The following is a 16,380-nucleotide window of genomic DNA, read 5'->3' as shown; positions in this document are numbered from 1 at the left end:
GTACCTTGTTTTTTCACTTAATAATGAACAATTCTCCATGTAGTAAATTATCTTAGAATCTGTTTTAGTAGCAATAATATTTTTAATAGAGGTAGCATAATTTAAAAAATATTTTCTGTTATTAGACATTTGAACTGATTATTTTCTGCTATGATAAATAATGCTATGCTATATACACATATATAAATGTGCTTTTTTTACACATACACATATATAAGTAACTGTGCTTAGCTATAGGAAACATTTTTATAAATAAAATTGCTAGCATAAGCATTTTTAGTGGTTCTTTCTGGTGGATCACAGTGGAAAGAATGTGGCTCTGGGGTCAGACGTCCTGACGTGTTCTGCTTCTGCCACTTTCGGATGTGTGAACTTAAAGTAAAATGGACTTGAAAAGAGACCAGTTTAGCCTATAAAGAATTCTTTCAGTGAAAGAAAGACCTATTTAAAGTCTAAGGTACTGATAATAAAGACAGAAATGGATGTTCTCAATAACTGTATTTTTCTTTGCACTGAATTGTTCAGTAACTATTTCTTTTTAAAAAAAATTCTTCCTTCCTTCCTTCCTTCCTCCCTCCCTCCCTTCCTTTCTTTCTTTCTTTCTTTCTTTCTTTTTGGCCAGTAACTATCTCTAACCTTGTTCACCATCCCCTTCCTTCCTAAGTGCTCAGCTTCAAACTCTACCAGCGGGCAAAGCACGTGTACAGCGAGGCTGCGAGAGTGCTCCAGTTTAAGAAGATATGTGAAGAAGCACCTGACAACACGGTCCAGCTGCTGGGGGAGTTAATGAACCAGAGCCACGTGAGCTGCCGGGACATGTACGAGTGTAGCTGCCCTGAGCTGGACCAGCTGGTGGACATCTGTCGGTGAGGCTGAAAGAGCAGTGTGGCAGGGGCTGCAGGGTGCGGCCCAAGGAAACTGTTTAAATTAATGGAAAAAAAGCAGCATTTTTGTAGTCTTCTAAGTGAAGGAAGATCCTTTCCCACTTCCTATAAGAGGGGTTGTCTGTGACATAGAGCTAGACTTGTTCCCTCCTAAAAATCTGTAGCATGAAAGATTGGAGACTTGACTCCATGGCTTTACGAAGCTCCAAGTTTGGAGTCAGTTCTTCACAACATCATAAAAAAGACTTTTCCGTCTTTGGATGATTAAGTGTTTCAGGGAGATTTGCTCAGACACAGACCCTGTTGTTACTTTCTTCTCATGATATTTTAAGCAGTGTTTCCCACTACACTGCAGCTCTACCAGCATCTCCTGTTTGGTGTCCTAAGTTTAATACTTTTATTCAAAAGAGGGGAGAAAAAGGAAAGAGGACCTCAGGCCTGATAGAAGTGTATTTTCAGGGGAGAGGTTGCTGAAGGAATTGCTCAGAGAGTCAGCATTTCCTGTCTTCCAGGTTTAGGTTAGGCAATTTGGGAAAAGGACTGAAGAAAGTCCAGTTTATGAATGGTCGGTTGAGACAGAAATGTAAAGAGGGAAACTCTTTCACAAAGCCTGAGAACAACTTCCTTATAATTGCTAGAGAATGGATAAAAGAGTAAAATGGTTCCTTTACCCAGAAGGAGCTCACTGACCTTGGAGAACAGAAAGGGAAATTGGGAGAACTCTCAAATGGTTAGATGTTATTTCCACTGTGAGAAAATCATACAAAACTGCCTGCAATTAGCAATGAAAATATAATTAACCACTTGGCACCTGTGGCTTGCCTCACTCATTGCCACATTCCCAGCCCGAAAAGTTTAAACCAAGTAGCTCCAGTGATCACAAATGGCATATGTAACCCAACTCGTCGAGAGACTTGAACATAGCATTGATGAGAATCACTCTGCTGATGTCAGTGTTTGCTCACTAATTGCCAAAAAGCCTTCCAAGGGCTTGTTTCATTGTAAGTGCTCATTTCTGAAAATAGCAAGGGCCCAGTGAATGGAAGGGACAGATATTGTTCAGTTCTGGAAATAAGAGGAAGTGGAATGATTTGTGCAGAAATTAGGAAGAAGCATCTTTGCTAAGAAGATAGTGGGGTAGTTTGAATTCCACCTGAAAAGCAGCGGAGGGGCATTTGCCAGCCTCCTGGAATTCTCTAATGAACTTGCTTGTTCTGGGATGGTCAGCCATCTCTTGTCCTTATGAAGCTTACATTCTCATGGATAAAGAGGGAAATGACAATTAAAAGTAAGTTGAGTGGTAGTGATAAGTGTTATGAAAAAAAAATAGAAGGGATGGAGAGTACTAGGGGTGTGTACTAGTACTTTATATTGAGTGGCTGATATACTGAGTGGCTGAAGAAGGCCTCTCTGAGGAGATGATATTTGAGCAAAGACCTGAAGGAAGTGAAGTAACGAGAACAGCAAGTAGAGAGGTCTTGACGTAGGTACATGGCTGTCACATGTGAGGAACAGCAGGAGGACCAGTGTGCTTGGAGGCCAGTTCAGGAAGGAGAGAGTAGTAGTTGATGAAGTAAGAGAGGTAGTGGGGAGTCATACCCCTGGGCCCTGTCAGCCATTGGAAGCACTATGACTTTGAGTAGAAGAAGGTGGCAGTGGAGGTGTGAAATGATTCTAGGCCAGATATGCCTTGAAGGAAGAGTCAAGACAATTGCCGTATGGGTGAAAGGGAGGAATCAAGATGACTCACGGGGGGCTTCCCTGGTGGCGCAGTGGTTGAGAGTCTGCCTGCCGGTGCAGGGGACACGGGTTCGAGCCCTGGTCTGGGAAGATCCCACATGCCGCGGAGCAACTAGGCCCGTGAGCCGCAACTACTGAGCCAGCGCATCTGGAGCTTGTGCTCCGCAACAAGAGAGGCCGCGATAGTGAGAGGCTTGCGCACCGCGATGAAGAGTGGCCCCCACTTGCCGCAACTAGAGAAAGCCCTTGCACAGAAACGAAGACCCAACACAGCCAAAAATAAATAAATAAATAGATAATAAAAATAAAGGAATTCCTTTTAAAAAAAAAAAAAAAGATGACTCACGGGTTTTCGGCCTGAGAAAATTTCCTTGTTTCCGAAGGCCAGACTTCACATTTCTGGGTCAGAATTATCTTCTAGTACCATACGATATGAAAGCAGGAAGAGGCCTTAGAGATCAAGAGACCACTAAGAGGTTAAGAGATTTGAACAAGGTAACATAATGCATCAGTGGGAAAGCCTATCTCCCGATCCAGTGTTTTTTGCCTTACGTATTTCTCTCTCCTTGGGTCATATTGAGATGTGATTATATTTTAATGTGGGTCATTTTTTACCTACTTTCCTTTTCCAGCTTTAAAGCTTTCATGCTAGAGACTTTGGTTGTCACGTTGAGCAGGTAAGGTGGTGTGTGGAGAAGGATGAAAACTGGGCAGGAAGTTAGGAAGGTAGAGTTCTAGCTCTGCCTCTTTTCATTCTGAGCTCTGTGACTTTGGACTGTTGCCTTGCTTTATGATCTCCACTGTGTTTTTCTGTTCTAGCAGTCTATAGGTCTATATATTTTTTAAAAATGTGGTTCTAGTGAAAGATTTAGTGGCTGTGTCTTAAAAGGGTTTGGAAGAGCACACCTTTTGTTTTTTTTCATTTATTTGTTTATTTGCCTTTTCTTAATGGAAGCTAAAGTGTCTCTGTTTAGCCCATTTTCATTTGCTGTATTGCTTTTCTGAGGAAAATTCAGTTGTGTCTAGCATAAGGAGCTCATTCCCTTTTTTAAGGTTTTTTTTGTCTGGAATTGCTAAGTATCAAAATTAATTTCTACTTATTCCATAACCATATAAGGAACGAGTTCTCATGTTGAAAGATTATCTTTTGGCATGTTGGAAATATTGGCCAGAATAGTTGTCTGGTCCCTAAGCTTCTTTATTTATATAATTAATTCTTTCTTTGCTGTCACTGTGACCAGTAGGTAATATTCTCCAAATACTCCAGTTGGTTGCTAGTTACTAAAAGGTCCTGAGTGGTAGAGCAACCTCAGAGGAGGACAGCCCAGGAGAATTAAGTAGATATAGTCATTGATGCCATTCCTTCCTCAGTCAGCAAATACTTTTCAGTAGGTTATTTGTGTCCCATGGGAAATTGTAGTCTAAACTCCATTTTCAAAAGGTCTGGCACTTTCTTTTGTGTGGATATATGGGGGAAAAAGGGAGGAATGCAGAAGAATGCAAGATAGTGGTAAAACAGAATGGTTAAAAACCGGGGAGAGAAAGACAGTAGGAGAGTAGTAGTAAATGGTAAATGCAGGGAGAGGTTTAAATGAAAAATGGCAACACTTTTAAGCCCTAGTTCCTTCTGAAGCTTTATGACTATCTTAGTGGGCCAGGCAAGTGGTGGAGGGGAAGGACCCTGGCAAGGCCTGGTGTGGGCCACTGTGCCGTAAACTCAACCTCTGGTAGAGTGTTGTTTTGTATAAGAATCACCACCACCTCCACACTTCCCTGTCCCCTTAAAGAAAAGTTAACACCAATGGGCAAGTTGTGACTAAGACTGGGCAGCCTGAGAAGCTTGGTTGCCTTGGGTAGACCAGAAGAGGGAGGAGGGAAGCTGAAGAGGCTTCAAGGAGGAGCACCAGCAAAGACACTCTTATTTTTTTTTTTATAAATTTATTTATTTAGGCTGCATTGGGTCTTCGTTGCTGCATGTGGGCTTTCTCTAGTTGCAGTGAGCAGGGTCTACTCTTTGTTGCGGTGTGTGGGCTTCTCATTGCGCTGGCTTCTCTTTGTTGCAGAGCACGGGCTCTAGGCGTGTGGGCTTCAGTAGTTGTGTCACACGGGCTCAGTAGTTGTGGCTTGTGGGCTCAGTAGTTGTGGCTCATGGGCTCAGTAGTTGTGGCTCACAGGCTCTAGAGCTCAGGCTCAGTAGTTGTGGTGCACGGGCTTAGTTGCTCTGCGGCATGTGGGATCTTCCCAGACCAGGGCTCAAACCCGTGTCCCCTGCATTGGCAGGTGGATTCTTAACCACTGTGCCATCAGGGAAGTCCCCAAAGACCCTCTTTAGATCACGCTCCCTGGCCCACTTGTGGCACTTCAAATTCCTTTAGTTTTTCTGAAGGCCTGCTTAGAAACTATTTGCTTGAGAAAACAACTAATTGATTGAGTGAATGAAGGATTCGATGCCTAGAATACTCAGGGCTCTATCTACAAATCTTAATGTGATCTGAGCTAGACCATATTCAAAAGGCGTCTCTAGGTAGCTTGTCTATAGGACAACGTATAGGAAGCTACTTTATGACCCAAGTAGAGAGAAGGGGGGAAAAAGCATAGAAGAGATCACCAATGCTTGCATTTTTTCAGCTGAGCCTTTTGCTGCTCTTCAAGAGAAAATCAGTTTAGAATCCAAAGAAAGGGCCGGGGAGGGAGAAGGAAACTATACTTACACAGTTAGACTACTTTTTTTGTTTTAATTAATGTTAGAAAATCTCAATTATGTGAAATAAAGTTTAATAATGAAGGAAATAGATGAAGCTTGCCCAATTATAAAATACTTCTTTTAAATGAACTAAATGTAAATTTTAAGAAATGGCTAAACTTTAAAGTAGGATTTACTGAGGAACACAAAACAATTTTGAAACCAAGTCAGTTATATGTGAGACAGCTCATTCTTTATCGGTTTCCCTGGTTATACTTAAGAAAAAATAGTTAATGGCCTTTATCTTCGTTTTGACACTTGTTGGAATTAGAGAGGACTCATTGCTGCGTTATTGCCCAAGCTATTAAGGAAGATAAATGACAAATTTTAAGAGACCAACAAAGATTACCAAAGTTAATTTGCTGTCTTCCTCAGCAGTCTTCCCACCGTTTTATTCATTCCATGGCTGGCCATGCTGCTCAGCCTCTGGCAGTCATTCTCCTGAGCAGGTCGGAATGGGGAAGAATGAAGTGCAAATCCACATGTGTGTGCTCTTTTCCTCATGATCTCATGGGCTAATCTGACACTCTGTCAAGAAGAAGGGAGAGAGCCATTTCAGCTGCCTTAGGGACCCGCTGGTCTTTGGGCTTCTGTCTTCTATTTATTGTCCCCCTGCCCCTCCCTGCCCCGCCCCCCCAGTATGTGTGCCATTTGCTGGAACCAAACCAGCTGGTCTTCAATGACCTTTGTGGCTTAAATTTCTAAGATAGACATGCAGTTATATTTTCTTATACTTTCTCATTCGAACAGTATTTGAAGCCTGTGGTTTCTTGAATCTAAAGCAATCTGAAAGTGTTTCTAATCTGGCTGTAAAAATCATAGAAATTGTTCTGGAAGCTGTGTTTTCCTGAGATTCTAATTGGAAAATTCTAGGCTTAGAGCAGAAGCTAGAAGTCTTTCCAGAAAAAGAGTATATTACTGACTGCATATATATATATGCTTTCAAAAGTGTTTTATATTACTCAATATATTTTTCTTTAAAATTTAGCCATTTCTTACAATTTACATTTTGTTCATTTAAGAGTTATTTTATAACTGGGCAAGCATCATCATTTTCCTTTATTATTTTACTTTGTTTCACATAATTGAAGTTTTTAACATTAATTAAATTAAAAATAAACAGTATACATTTTCATATTTTAAAACAAATATAATGATCCAGCAGCCACTTATTAGAATATACGAAATGCCTGGAATTATGCTGGCCTGAAATTAGAGAGATAGATAATAACCTGTCCCTAAATTCAAGATTTTCTGAAATAATTTGATATCCATTTGTATATCAATATTTATCTTGAAATAAATAAAATTGAATTAAAATACAAGGCACAATTCCTTGCTTTTCCCTCTTTGCGATTTGTGGCATAGTTGGGTCTTACTGGATCTCTCCCTCCTCCCCCATCAACACCACCTTTGATCTGTGCCTTACCTTAGTAAGTGCTTTATGGTCAACTCAGTTCATTTAAAAGCAGGAAATTTTACTCAGGCTATACTTAGGTGCCTGGAAAGTTGGTTATAGGAATACACTTTTCAGTGATAAAAAGGATCAAAGGGAACATTCCTTATAATCTCCATCTCTTGTCTGCTCTAGCCTTTGTTTTGTAGATCATGCTTTATAAGGCTGACGCTGCTTTTGTTGTTTTGACCAACCCTTGCAGGTTATTCCCAATCAAGTGACCACAATCATCAAAGTGATCTTTGGGATTTTAGGGGTTTGGTCTTCATAACTTTTGTGTTGCCTCTCTGATGTGCAGTAGCTCAGGAGCCATATTTTTAATGTCTTACTGTTCTCCTAGGAAAAAAATGCCAATGTGAAAAGTTCACTAAACACTCTTAGCTCACCTATTTTTCTTTCTTAATTTATAGCTTATTGGTTTCCTAACTTCTGGCTCTCTCTCACAATTTCTATGGCACATACCAAAGAGCATATTAAGCACCAGTGGGGCACACTGCAGTCAGGATCTTTCTGCCTTTGTGAGTGTGTATAGATGGGCAGGCTGCTGACCAGCTGCTGGGGCAGCCCCCGATTTGTGATCGCAAGTACCACTTACTCAGGGGCAGAGGACTACTTATAATAGCACTTATTGTTCTCTATTGGGGAAATTTGAGCCCTGATGATTTCAGACCATGTGGTTGATACAATCCAGTTCATTTTCATTTGTAGCAGGCAGGGTGGTGACATAACAGCTCTGGGGACTTAAAAGTGAATGCATTTACCTAGAAAGACTTCTAGTGTCTGCCGTCTGGAAACTGGCAAGATAGTCAGGAAACTAGGCCTCCTGGCACAATTCCTATGGGTTTTGCAGCCAGTTAGAAACACTTTCAGTTTGCTTTAGGTTCAATTTTGAAACCACAGTTTTCAAAAACTGTACAAATCAGAAAGTGTAAGAAAATATGCCTAGAAGTTCATTGAAGACCATAAGAGACCTGGTTGACTTGAGTCCAGAAAAATGGCATAGTTTGGGTCTTAGAAAATCAAATACGAGGGCATACTGTTCTTCTCTAAACCATGCCATGTTAGCTTTGATGCCCAGATTTTAGTGTCTTTCAGATATACTTCAGGGACACCTCCATTTTTCTCAGCATTTTCCACAAGAAGAGATAGTTTGACATGGCTGCATGACAGTTTTTTGTTTTTTTGTTTTTTATTAATTACCAAATTACAAACTAGCCCGTTGCCAGCCTAAGAACTCAGGATAATCCTAGAATCCCAGGGTCAGAGAAACTTTTCAGCCTGGACCATAGGAGTTTGGGCTCAGTTCAGCTACTGGGCCATAAGCTGAATGTTTGAAGGGCAGGAAGAGATGAGTAATCTTTATTTGTTTGAAAGCATTTTTGTTTTCTTCCTTAAACATCTACTTTCATATGAAAAACCTATTTTAATGAATAAAACAGATGATGAAAAAAAATCAATAGAGAAAATCATTGGGGGGAAAATGAATTACTGATGTGCAGTAATTCTGATGTCCCAGAGTAGGGGTAATATTCTATTGATATTTTCCAGGAAATAAAGTAACTCATTTAGATGGAAAAAAGGGACAAAACTGTGCTAAATTAATTATGGAGTTTTTAACCTGCTATGAATTTGGAGTAAATTTTATTAGGAAGAATTTGAAGTACATGTTAACTTTTTTTTTAAATTAAAAAAAAATTTTTTATACAACAGGTTCTTATTAGTTATCCATTTTGTACACATCAGTGTATACATGTCAATCCCAACCTCCCCATTCATCACACCACCCCCAGCCCCCCCCCACCACTTTCCCCCCTTGGTGTCCATACGTTTGTTTTCTACATCTGTGTCTCAATTTCTGCCCTGCAAACCAGTTCTCTGTACCATTTTTCTAGGTTCCACATATATGTATTAATATACAATATTTGTTTTTCTCTTTCTGACTTACTTCACTCTGTATGACAGTCTCTAGATCCATCCACGTCTCTACAAATGACCCAATTTCGTTCCTTTTCATGGCTGAGTAATATTCCACTGTATATATGTACCACATCTTCTTTATCCATTCATCTGTCAATGGGCATTTAGGTTGCTTCCATGACCTGGCTATTGTAAATAGTGCTGCAAGGAACATTGGGGTGCATGTATCTTTTTGAATTATGGTTTTCCCTGGGTATATGCCCAGTAGTGGGATTGCTGGGTCACATGGTAATTCTATTTTTAGTTTTTTAAGGAAACTCCATACTGTTCTCCATAGTGGCTGTATCAATTTACATTCCCACCAACAGTGCAAGAGGGTTCCCTTTTCTCCACACCCTTTCCAGCATTTGTTGTTTGTACATTTTCTGATGATGCCCATTCTAACTGGTGTGAGGTGATACCTCATTGTAGTTTTGATTTGCATTTCTCTAATAATTAGTGATGTTGAGCAGCTTTTCATGTGCTTCTTGGCCATCTGTATGTCTTCTTTGGAGAAATGTCTATTTAGGTCTTCTGCCCATTTTTGGATTGGGTTGTTTTTTTGATATTGAGCTGCATGAGCTGTTTATATATCTTGGAGATTAACCCTTCTTCCATTGATTCGTTTGCAAATATTTTCTCCCATTCTGAGGGTTGTCTTTTTGTCTTGTTTATGGTTTCCTTTGCTGTGCAAAAGCTTTTAAGTTTCATTAGGTCCCATTTGTTTATTTTTGTTTTTATTTCCATTACTCTAGGAGGTAGATCAAAAAAGATCTTGCTGTGATTGATGTCAAAGAGTGTTCTTCCTATGTTTTCCTCTAAGAGTTTTATAGTGACCGGTCTTACATTTAGGTCTCAAATCCATTTTGTGTTTATTTTTGTGTATGGTGTTAGGGAGTGTTCTAATTTCATCCTTTTACATGTAGCTGTCCAGTGCTCCCAGCACCACTTATTGAAGAGACTGTCTTTTCTCTGTTATATATCCTTGCCTCCTTTGTCATAGATTAGTTGACCATAGGTGCGTGGGTTTATCTCTGGGCTTTCTATCCTGTTCCATTGATCTATATTTCTGTTTTTGTGTCAGTACCCTATTATCTTGATTACTGTAGCTTCATAGTATAGTCTGAAGACTGGGAGCCTGATTCCTTCAGCTCCATTTTTTTCCCTCAAGACCACTTTGGCTATTCGGGGTCTTTTGTGTCTCCATACAAATTTTAAGATTTTTTGTTATAGTTCTGTAAAAAATGCCATTGGTAATTTGATAGGGATTGCATTGAATCTGTAGATTGTTTTGGGTATTATAGTCATTTTCACAATATTGATTCATCCAATCCAAGAACATTGTATACCTCTACATCTGTTTGTTTCATCTTTAATTTCTTTCATCAGTGTCTTATAGTTTACTGCATACAGGCCTTTTGTCTCCCTAGGTAGGTTTATTCCTAGGTATTTTATTCTTTTTTGTTGCAATGGTAAGTGGTAGTGTTTCCTTTATTTCTCTTTCAGATTTTTCATCATTAGTCTATAGGAATGCATTAATTTTGTATCCTGCAACTTTATACCAAATTCATTGATTAGCTCTAATAGTTTTCTGGTGGCATCTTTAGGATTCTCTATGTATAGTATCATGTCATCTGCAAACAGTGACAGTTTTACTTCTTCTTTTCCAATTTGTATTGCTTTCATTTCTTTTTCTTCTCTGATTGCCGTGGCTAGGACTTCCAAAACTATGTTGAATGATAGTGGCGAGAGTGGACATCCTTGTCTTGTTCCCGATCTTAGAGGAAATGCTTTCAGTTTTTCACCATTGAGAATGATGTTTGCTGTGGGTTTGTCGTATATGGCAACATAATAAAATGTTGAAGTAGGTTCCCTCTATGCCCACTTTCTGGAGAGTTTTTATCATAAATGGGTGTTGAATTGTGTCAAAAGCGTTTTCTGCATCTACTGAGATGACCATACCGGTTTTCTTCTTCAAATTGTTAATATAGTGTATCACATTGATTGATTTGAGTATATTGAAGAATCCTTGCATCCCTGGGATAAATCCCACTTGATCATGGTATATAATCCTTTTAATGTGCTGTTGGATTCTGTTTGATAGTATTCTGTTTAGGATTTTTGCATCTATATTCATGAGTGATACTGCTCTGTAATTTTCTTTTTTTGTAGTATCTTTGTCTGGTTTTGGTATCAGGGTGATGGTGGCCTCATAGAATGAGTTTGGGAGTGTTCCTTCCTCTGCAATGTTTTGGAAGAGTTTGAGAAGGATGGGTGTTAGCTCTTCTCTAAATGTCTGATAGAATTCACCTGAGAAGCCCTCTGGTCCTGGACTTTTGTTTGTTGGAAGATTTTCAGTCACAGTTTCAATTTCATTACTTGTGATTTGTCTGTTCATATTCTCTATTTCTTCCTGGTTCAGTCTTGGAAGGTTATACCTTTCTAAGAATTTGTCCATTTCTTCCAGGTTGTCCATTTTATTGGCATAGAGTTGCTTGTAGTAGTCTCTTAGGATGCTTTGTATTTCTGTGGTGTCTGTTGTAACTTCTCCTTTTTCATTTCTAATTTTATTGATTTGAGTCCTCTCCCTCTTTTTCTTGATGAGTCTGGCTAATGGCTTATCAATTTTGTTTATCTTCTCAAAGAACCAGCTTTTAGTTTTATTGATCTTTGCTATTGTTTTCTTTGTTTCTATTTCATTTATTTCTGCTCTGATCTTTATGATTTCTTCCCTTCTACTAACTTTGGGTTTTGTTTGTTCTTCTTTTTCTAGTTCTTTTAGGTGTAAGGTTAGATTGTTTATTTGAGATGTTTGTTGTTTCTTGAGGTAGCATTGTATAGCTATAAACTTCCCTCTTAGAACTGCTTTTGCTGCATCACATAGGTTTTGGATCGTTGTGTTTTCATTGTCATTTGTCTCTAGGTATTGTTTGATTTCCTCTTTGATTTCTTCAGTGATCTCTTGGTAATTTAGTAACGAATTGTTTAGCCTCATGTGTTTCTGTTTTTTACATTTTTTTCCCCAGTAATTGATTTCTAATCTCATAGTGTTGTGGTCAGAAAAGATACTTTATATGATTTCAATTTTCTTAAATTTACTGAGGCTTGATTTGTGACCCAAGATGTGATCTATCCTGGAGAATGTTCCGTGCGCACTTGAGAAGAACGTGTAATCTGCTGTTTTTGGATGGAATGTCCTATAAATATCAATTAAATCTATCTGGTCTATTGTGTCATCTAAAGCTTGTGTTTCCTTATTAATTTTCTGTTTGGATGATCTGTCCATTGGTGTAAGTGGGGTGTTAATATCCCCCACTATTATTGTGTTACTGTCGATTAGCTCTTTTATAGCTGTTAGCAGTTGCCTTATGTGTTGAGGTGCTCCTATGTTGGGTGCATATATATTTATAATTGTTGTATCTTCTTCTTGGATCCATCCCTTGATCATTATGTAGTGTCCTTCCTTGTCTCTTGTAACATTCTTTAAAGTCTATTTTATCTGATATGAGTATTGCTATTCCAGCTTTCTTTTGATTTCCATTTGCATGGATTATCTTTTTCTATCCCCTCACTTTCAGTGTGTATGTGTCCCTAGGTCTGAAGTGGGTCTCTTGTAGACAGCATATATATGGGTCTTGTTTTTGTATCCATTCAGCAAGCCTGCGTCTTTTGGTTGGAGCATTTAATCCTTTCACGTTTAAGGTAATTATTGATATGTATGTTCCTATGACCATTTTCTGAATTGTTTTGGGTTTGTTTTTGTAGGTCCTTTTCTTCTCTTGTGTTTCCCACTTAGAGAAGTTCCTTTAGCATTTGTTGTAGAGCTGGTTTGGTGGTGCTGAATTCTCTTAGCTTTTGCTTGTCTGTAAAGCTTTTGATTTCTCCATCGAATATGAATGAGATCCTTGCTGGGTAGAGTAATCTTGGTTGTAGGTTCTTCCCTTTCATCACTTCAAATATGTCATGGCACTCCCTTCTGGCTTGTAGTTTCTGCTGAGAAATCAGCTGTTAACCTTATGGGAGTTCCCTTGTATGTTATTTGTCGTTTTTCCCTTGCTGCTTTCAATAATTTTTCTTTGTCTTTAATTTTTGCCAGTTTGATTACTATGTGTCTTGGCGTGTTTCTCCTTGGGTTTATCCTGTATGGGACTCGCTGTACTTCCTGGACTTGGGAGGCTATTTCCTTTCCCATGTTAGGGAAGTTTTCGACTATAATCTCTTCACATATTTTCTCGGGTCCTTTCTCTCTCTCTTCTCCTTCTGGGACCCCTATAGTGTGAATGTTTTTGTGTTTAATGTTGTCCCAGAGGTCTCTTAGGCTGTCTTCATTTTTTTTCTCTCTTTTTCCTTTATTCTGTTCCACAGCAGTGAATTTCACCATTCTGTCTTCCAGGTCACTTATCTGTTCTTCTGCCTCAGTTATTCTGCTATTGATTCCTTCTAGTGTAGTTTTCATTTCAGTTATTGTATTGCTCACCTCTGTTTGTTTGTTCTTTAATTCTTCTAGGTCTTTGTTAAACATTTCTTGCATCTTCTCGATCTTTGCCTCCATTCTTTTTCCAAGGTCCTGGATCATCTTCACTATCATTATTCTGAATTCTTTTTCTGGAAGGTTGCCTATCTATCTCCACTTCATTTAGTTGTTTTTCTGGGGTTTTATCTTGTACCTTCATCTGCTGCATAGCCCTCTGCCTTTTCATCTTGTCTTTCTGTGAATGTGGTTTTTGTTCCACAGGCTGCAGGATTGTAGTTCTTCTTGCTTCTGCTGTCTGCCCTCTGGTGGATGTGGCTATCTAAGAGGCTTGTGCAAGTTTCCTAATGGGAGGGACTGGTGGTGGGTAGAGCTGGCTGTTGCCCTGGGGAAGAGCTCAGTAAAACTTTAATCTGCTTGTCTGCTGATGGGTGGGGCTGGGTTCCCTCCCTGTTGGTTGTTTGGCCTGAGGCGACCCAACACTGGAGCCTACCCGGGCTCTTTGGTGGGGCTAATGGTGGACTCTGGGAGGGCTCACGCCAAGGAGTACTTCCCAGAACTTCTGCTGCCAGTGTCCTTGTCCTCACGGTGAGACACAGCCACTCCCCGCCTCTGCAGGAGACCCTCCAACACTAGCAGGTACGTCTGATTCTGTCTCCTACGGGGTCGCTGCTCCTTCCCCTGGGTCCTGATGAGCACACTACTTTGTGTGTGCCCTCCAAGAATGTAGTCTCTGTTTCCCCCAGTCCTGTTGAAGTCCTATCATCAAATCCCACTAGCCTTCAAAGTCTGATTCTCTAGGAATTCCTCCCTCCGTTGCCAGAACCCCAGGTTGGGAAGCCTGACGTGGGGCTCAGAACCTTCACTACAGTGGGTGGACTTCTGTGGTATAAGTGTTCTCCGGTTTGTGAGTCACCCACCCAGCAGTTATGGGATTTGATTTTAGTGTGATTGCGTCCCTCCTACCGTCTCATTGTGGCTTCTCCTTTGTCTTTGGATGTGGGTTATCTTTTTTGGTGAGTTCCAGTGTCTTCCTGTCGATACATTAACTTTTATTGTCAGGATAAATTGCATCTTTTAAAGATGAGTGATCGTTGTACTTTGTGTAGGGCCTTTCACTTTTGTACAAGGCTTGAAACTGTGCCTGGTTGACGGTGACTAAAATTACCCCTTGCTGTGTGGTGGCTTATATAGTAGTTTCCATCTCAATCACACGTTCTGTCTGATGATAAATTCCGAGTCCATTTGTCAGACCAGCCAGCTCCTGAAGGTGCAGGGAAAATGGGGATGGACCTGCAGAAGCCACTATCCTCTTTGTGGAAAGGTCTGCATAATTTCCCTTTAGAGATTGAACAGACGAACTAATTTAGAGTTTAGTAACATGTTCTTTGTTGATAAATTTATTCAGCACAGATCTAGGCTATCTGTTCTAGGGGACCGAATGCAGCTTAAATAGCCCCCAGAGGAAGCTCTCACTTGTATATATAAGACTTGCACTTTAAAGTTTGATTTGCCCTCATATGGAGCAGCCTTCTGATTCATCATGTTGATCATGTCCATTGCCTGCTTTCTTTTTACTCCCTCTTCCTGATCACCTATAGGCTTGCTATACAACTCTTCAAGTGGTGGCTTTATGGAATCAATACTACAGTGGGTTATTGCCAGACCTTATGAAACAAACAGGAGTACTACTGACTTTTACTACTTAAGAGCCAAAACTGGGGGCTAGTTTTAGATACAATTAAATTTCAAATCACCTTCAAACAATAGTATAAATAATTTCTTAATGTCCTAAAATGTTTGACAGTACTGAAAAAAACCCCACAAAACACACTACATAATCTCTTCTTAGTTCTTGGAGATGCTGTCTGTTCTAAAGCACCAGGAAAATCACTCTCATTTTCATTTGCAGATTCTAATTTTTTTTTCTCATTGTTTTAGGAAATTTGGGGCTCAAGGATCACGACTTACTGGAGCAGGCTGGGGAGGCTGCACAGTATCGATAGTACCTGCTGACAAGCTGCCCAGCTTCCTAGCAAATGTGCACGAAGCTTATTACCAGAGGAGCAATCGAAGCTTAGTGCCTGAGAAGCAGAGTTTGTTTGCTACCAAACCTGGAGGTGGAGCTTTGGTTTTCCTTGAGGCCTAAACAATGTAAAAAATCTCCAAGAAACTATTTAGAGCATTTAGGAACTGGCAGGACTTCTATGCCACAGCAAATTAATCCTCTTTCTGTTTTGTATTATGATGAACAGTTGCTATTATCAAGATGTATTTCCAAAGAAATGGTTGAAAGCTCCCTATGCTTCATAATGATTATTTTTCCATCTTAAAATATGTTTTCTACCAATAAGAGCCAAAATTATGCTTGGACAGATCTCTTAAGATAATTTACTGGATTTATTGATTTCAAGATTTTTAAAAACAAATGGTAAAAGACCATCAATACTGACCTCATGGATTGTACTTGAATTAAACATACATTCTTAAGTACAGTTTATTTCTGGTTTCTCTTGGCATTCTTCTTCCTCAAGGTTGAAGTCTTCTGTTGTTGATGATGATGATGATAGTGATGCCAGAAATTTTCTCTCAGTTCGGGCTTCAGAACGCTATTAAAATAATACGTTATTAAGGATTCACAGATTTTCCTGGATATTGTATACTTGAAAGTGAGATTCTCCCAGTTATCAAGATGAAGAGGATCACTTAAATTTTTTTTTTTTAAAAGATGGATTTAGGAAGAAAATCCCAGGCTCATTTAATTTTTTTTTTAACCATGTGATATCATATAAACAGTCACTTTCAATTCTTTTGGCCCTGAGCTTTCTGTCATAATAGAGAAGCTTAGATAAAAGCCACTTCAAGTTTTTATCTCTATTCACATTGAGATAGACAATTATCTGGATGTTAATTCAGATAATTCAATTTGTTCATGGAATTTACTTTCTTCCCACTCTATCCTACCTTTTCTCAAATGCCTGTCTAATCCAGGAAGCATGTTTACTATTCTAGGAAAACCCATCTGTGACTTGCATCTTCGTTGTGTGTCTAGCAAAGCTTGTTTGTATATGTGGACCAATGTAGGGCAGGTGTGAGGCATGGGGGTGAAAGTATGAAAAGGCTGAGCATG

The 16,380-nt window shown here is 39.4% G+C and overlaps 2 protein-coding genes and 1 long non-coding RNA gene across 22 annotated transcripts in view; 1 reads left to right on the top strand and 2 right to left on the bottom strand.

The window, feature by feature from the left end:
- LOC309656513 overlaps positions 1-5,891 on the bottom strand; it is a 35,013-nt gene extending 29,122 nt beyond the window's left edge. Inside the window, exon 1 of the long non-coding RNA XR_014261416.1 lies at positions 5,717-5,891. This is a non-coding gene — a long non-coding RNA (uncharacterized lncRNA). The remainder of the gene's footprint in view (positions 1-5,716) is intronic.
- GALK2 (galactokinase 2) overlaps positions 1-15,750 on the top strand; it is a 140,117-nt gene extending 124,367 nt beyond the window's left edge. For 18 of the 20 annotated variants that reach the window (XM_082453023.1, XM_082453020.1, XM_082453022.1 and 15 more), the window contains 2 exons: positions 665-866; positions 15,192-15,750. In XM_082453023.1, coding sequence (XP_082309149.1) covers positions 665-866; positions 15,192-15,399 — 410 coding nt within the window. In that variant the 3' untranslated portion in view covers positions 15,400-15,750. Of the gene's footprint in view, positions 1-622; positions 867-15,191 lie in introns of those variants that run through there. The other 2 variants (XM_082453012.1, XM_082453017.1) reach the window with 2 other exon arrangements.
- Positions 15,632-16,380, bottom strand: part of FAM227B (family with sequence similarity 227 member B) — a 263,560-nt gene continuing 262,811 nt past the window's right edge. The window contains exon 13 of the mRNA XM_082453039.1: positions 15,632-15,859. The gene's annotated coding sequence lies outside the window, so the exon portion shown is untranslated. The remainder of the gene's footprint in view (positions 15,860-16,380) is intronic.

The sequence above is a fragment of the Balaenoptera physalus genome, assembly GCF_965194825.1.
Source record: "Balaenoptera physalus genome assembly, chromosome: 2".
Taxonomy (NCBI): domain Eukaryota; kingdom Metazoa; phylum Chordata; class Mammalia; order Artiodactyla; family Balaenopteridae; genus Balaenoptera; species Balaenoptera physalus.
Note: the sequence above shows the minus strand (reverse complement) of the source record. Positions and strands in the feature narration are given on the sequence as shown.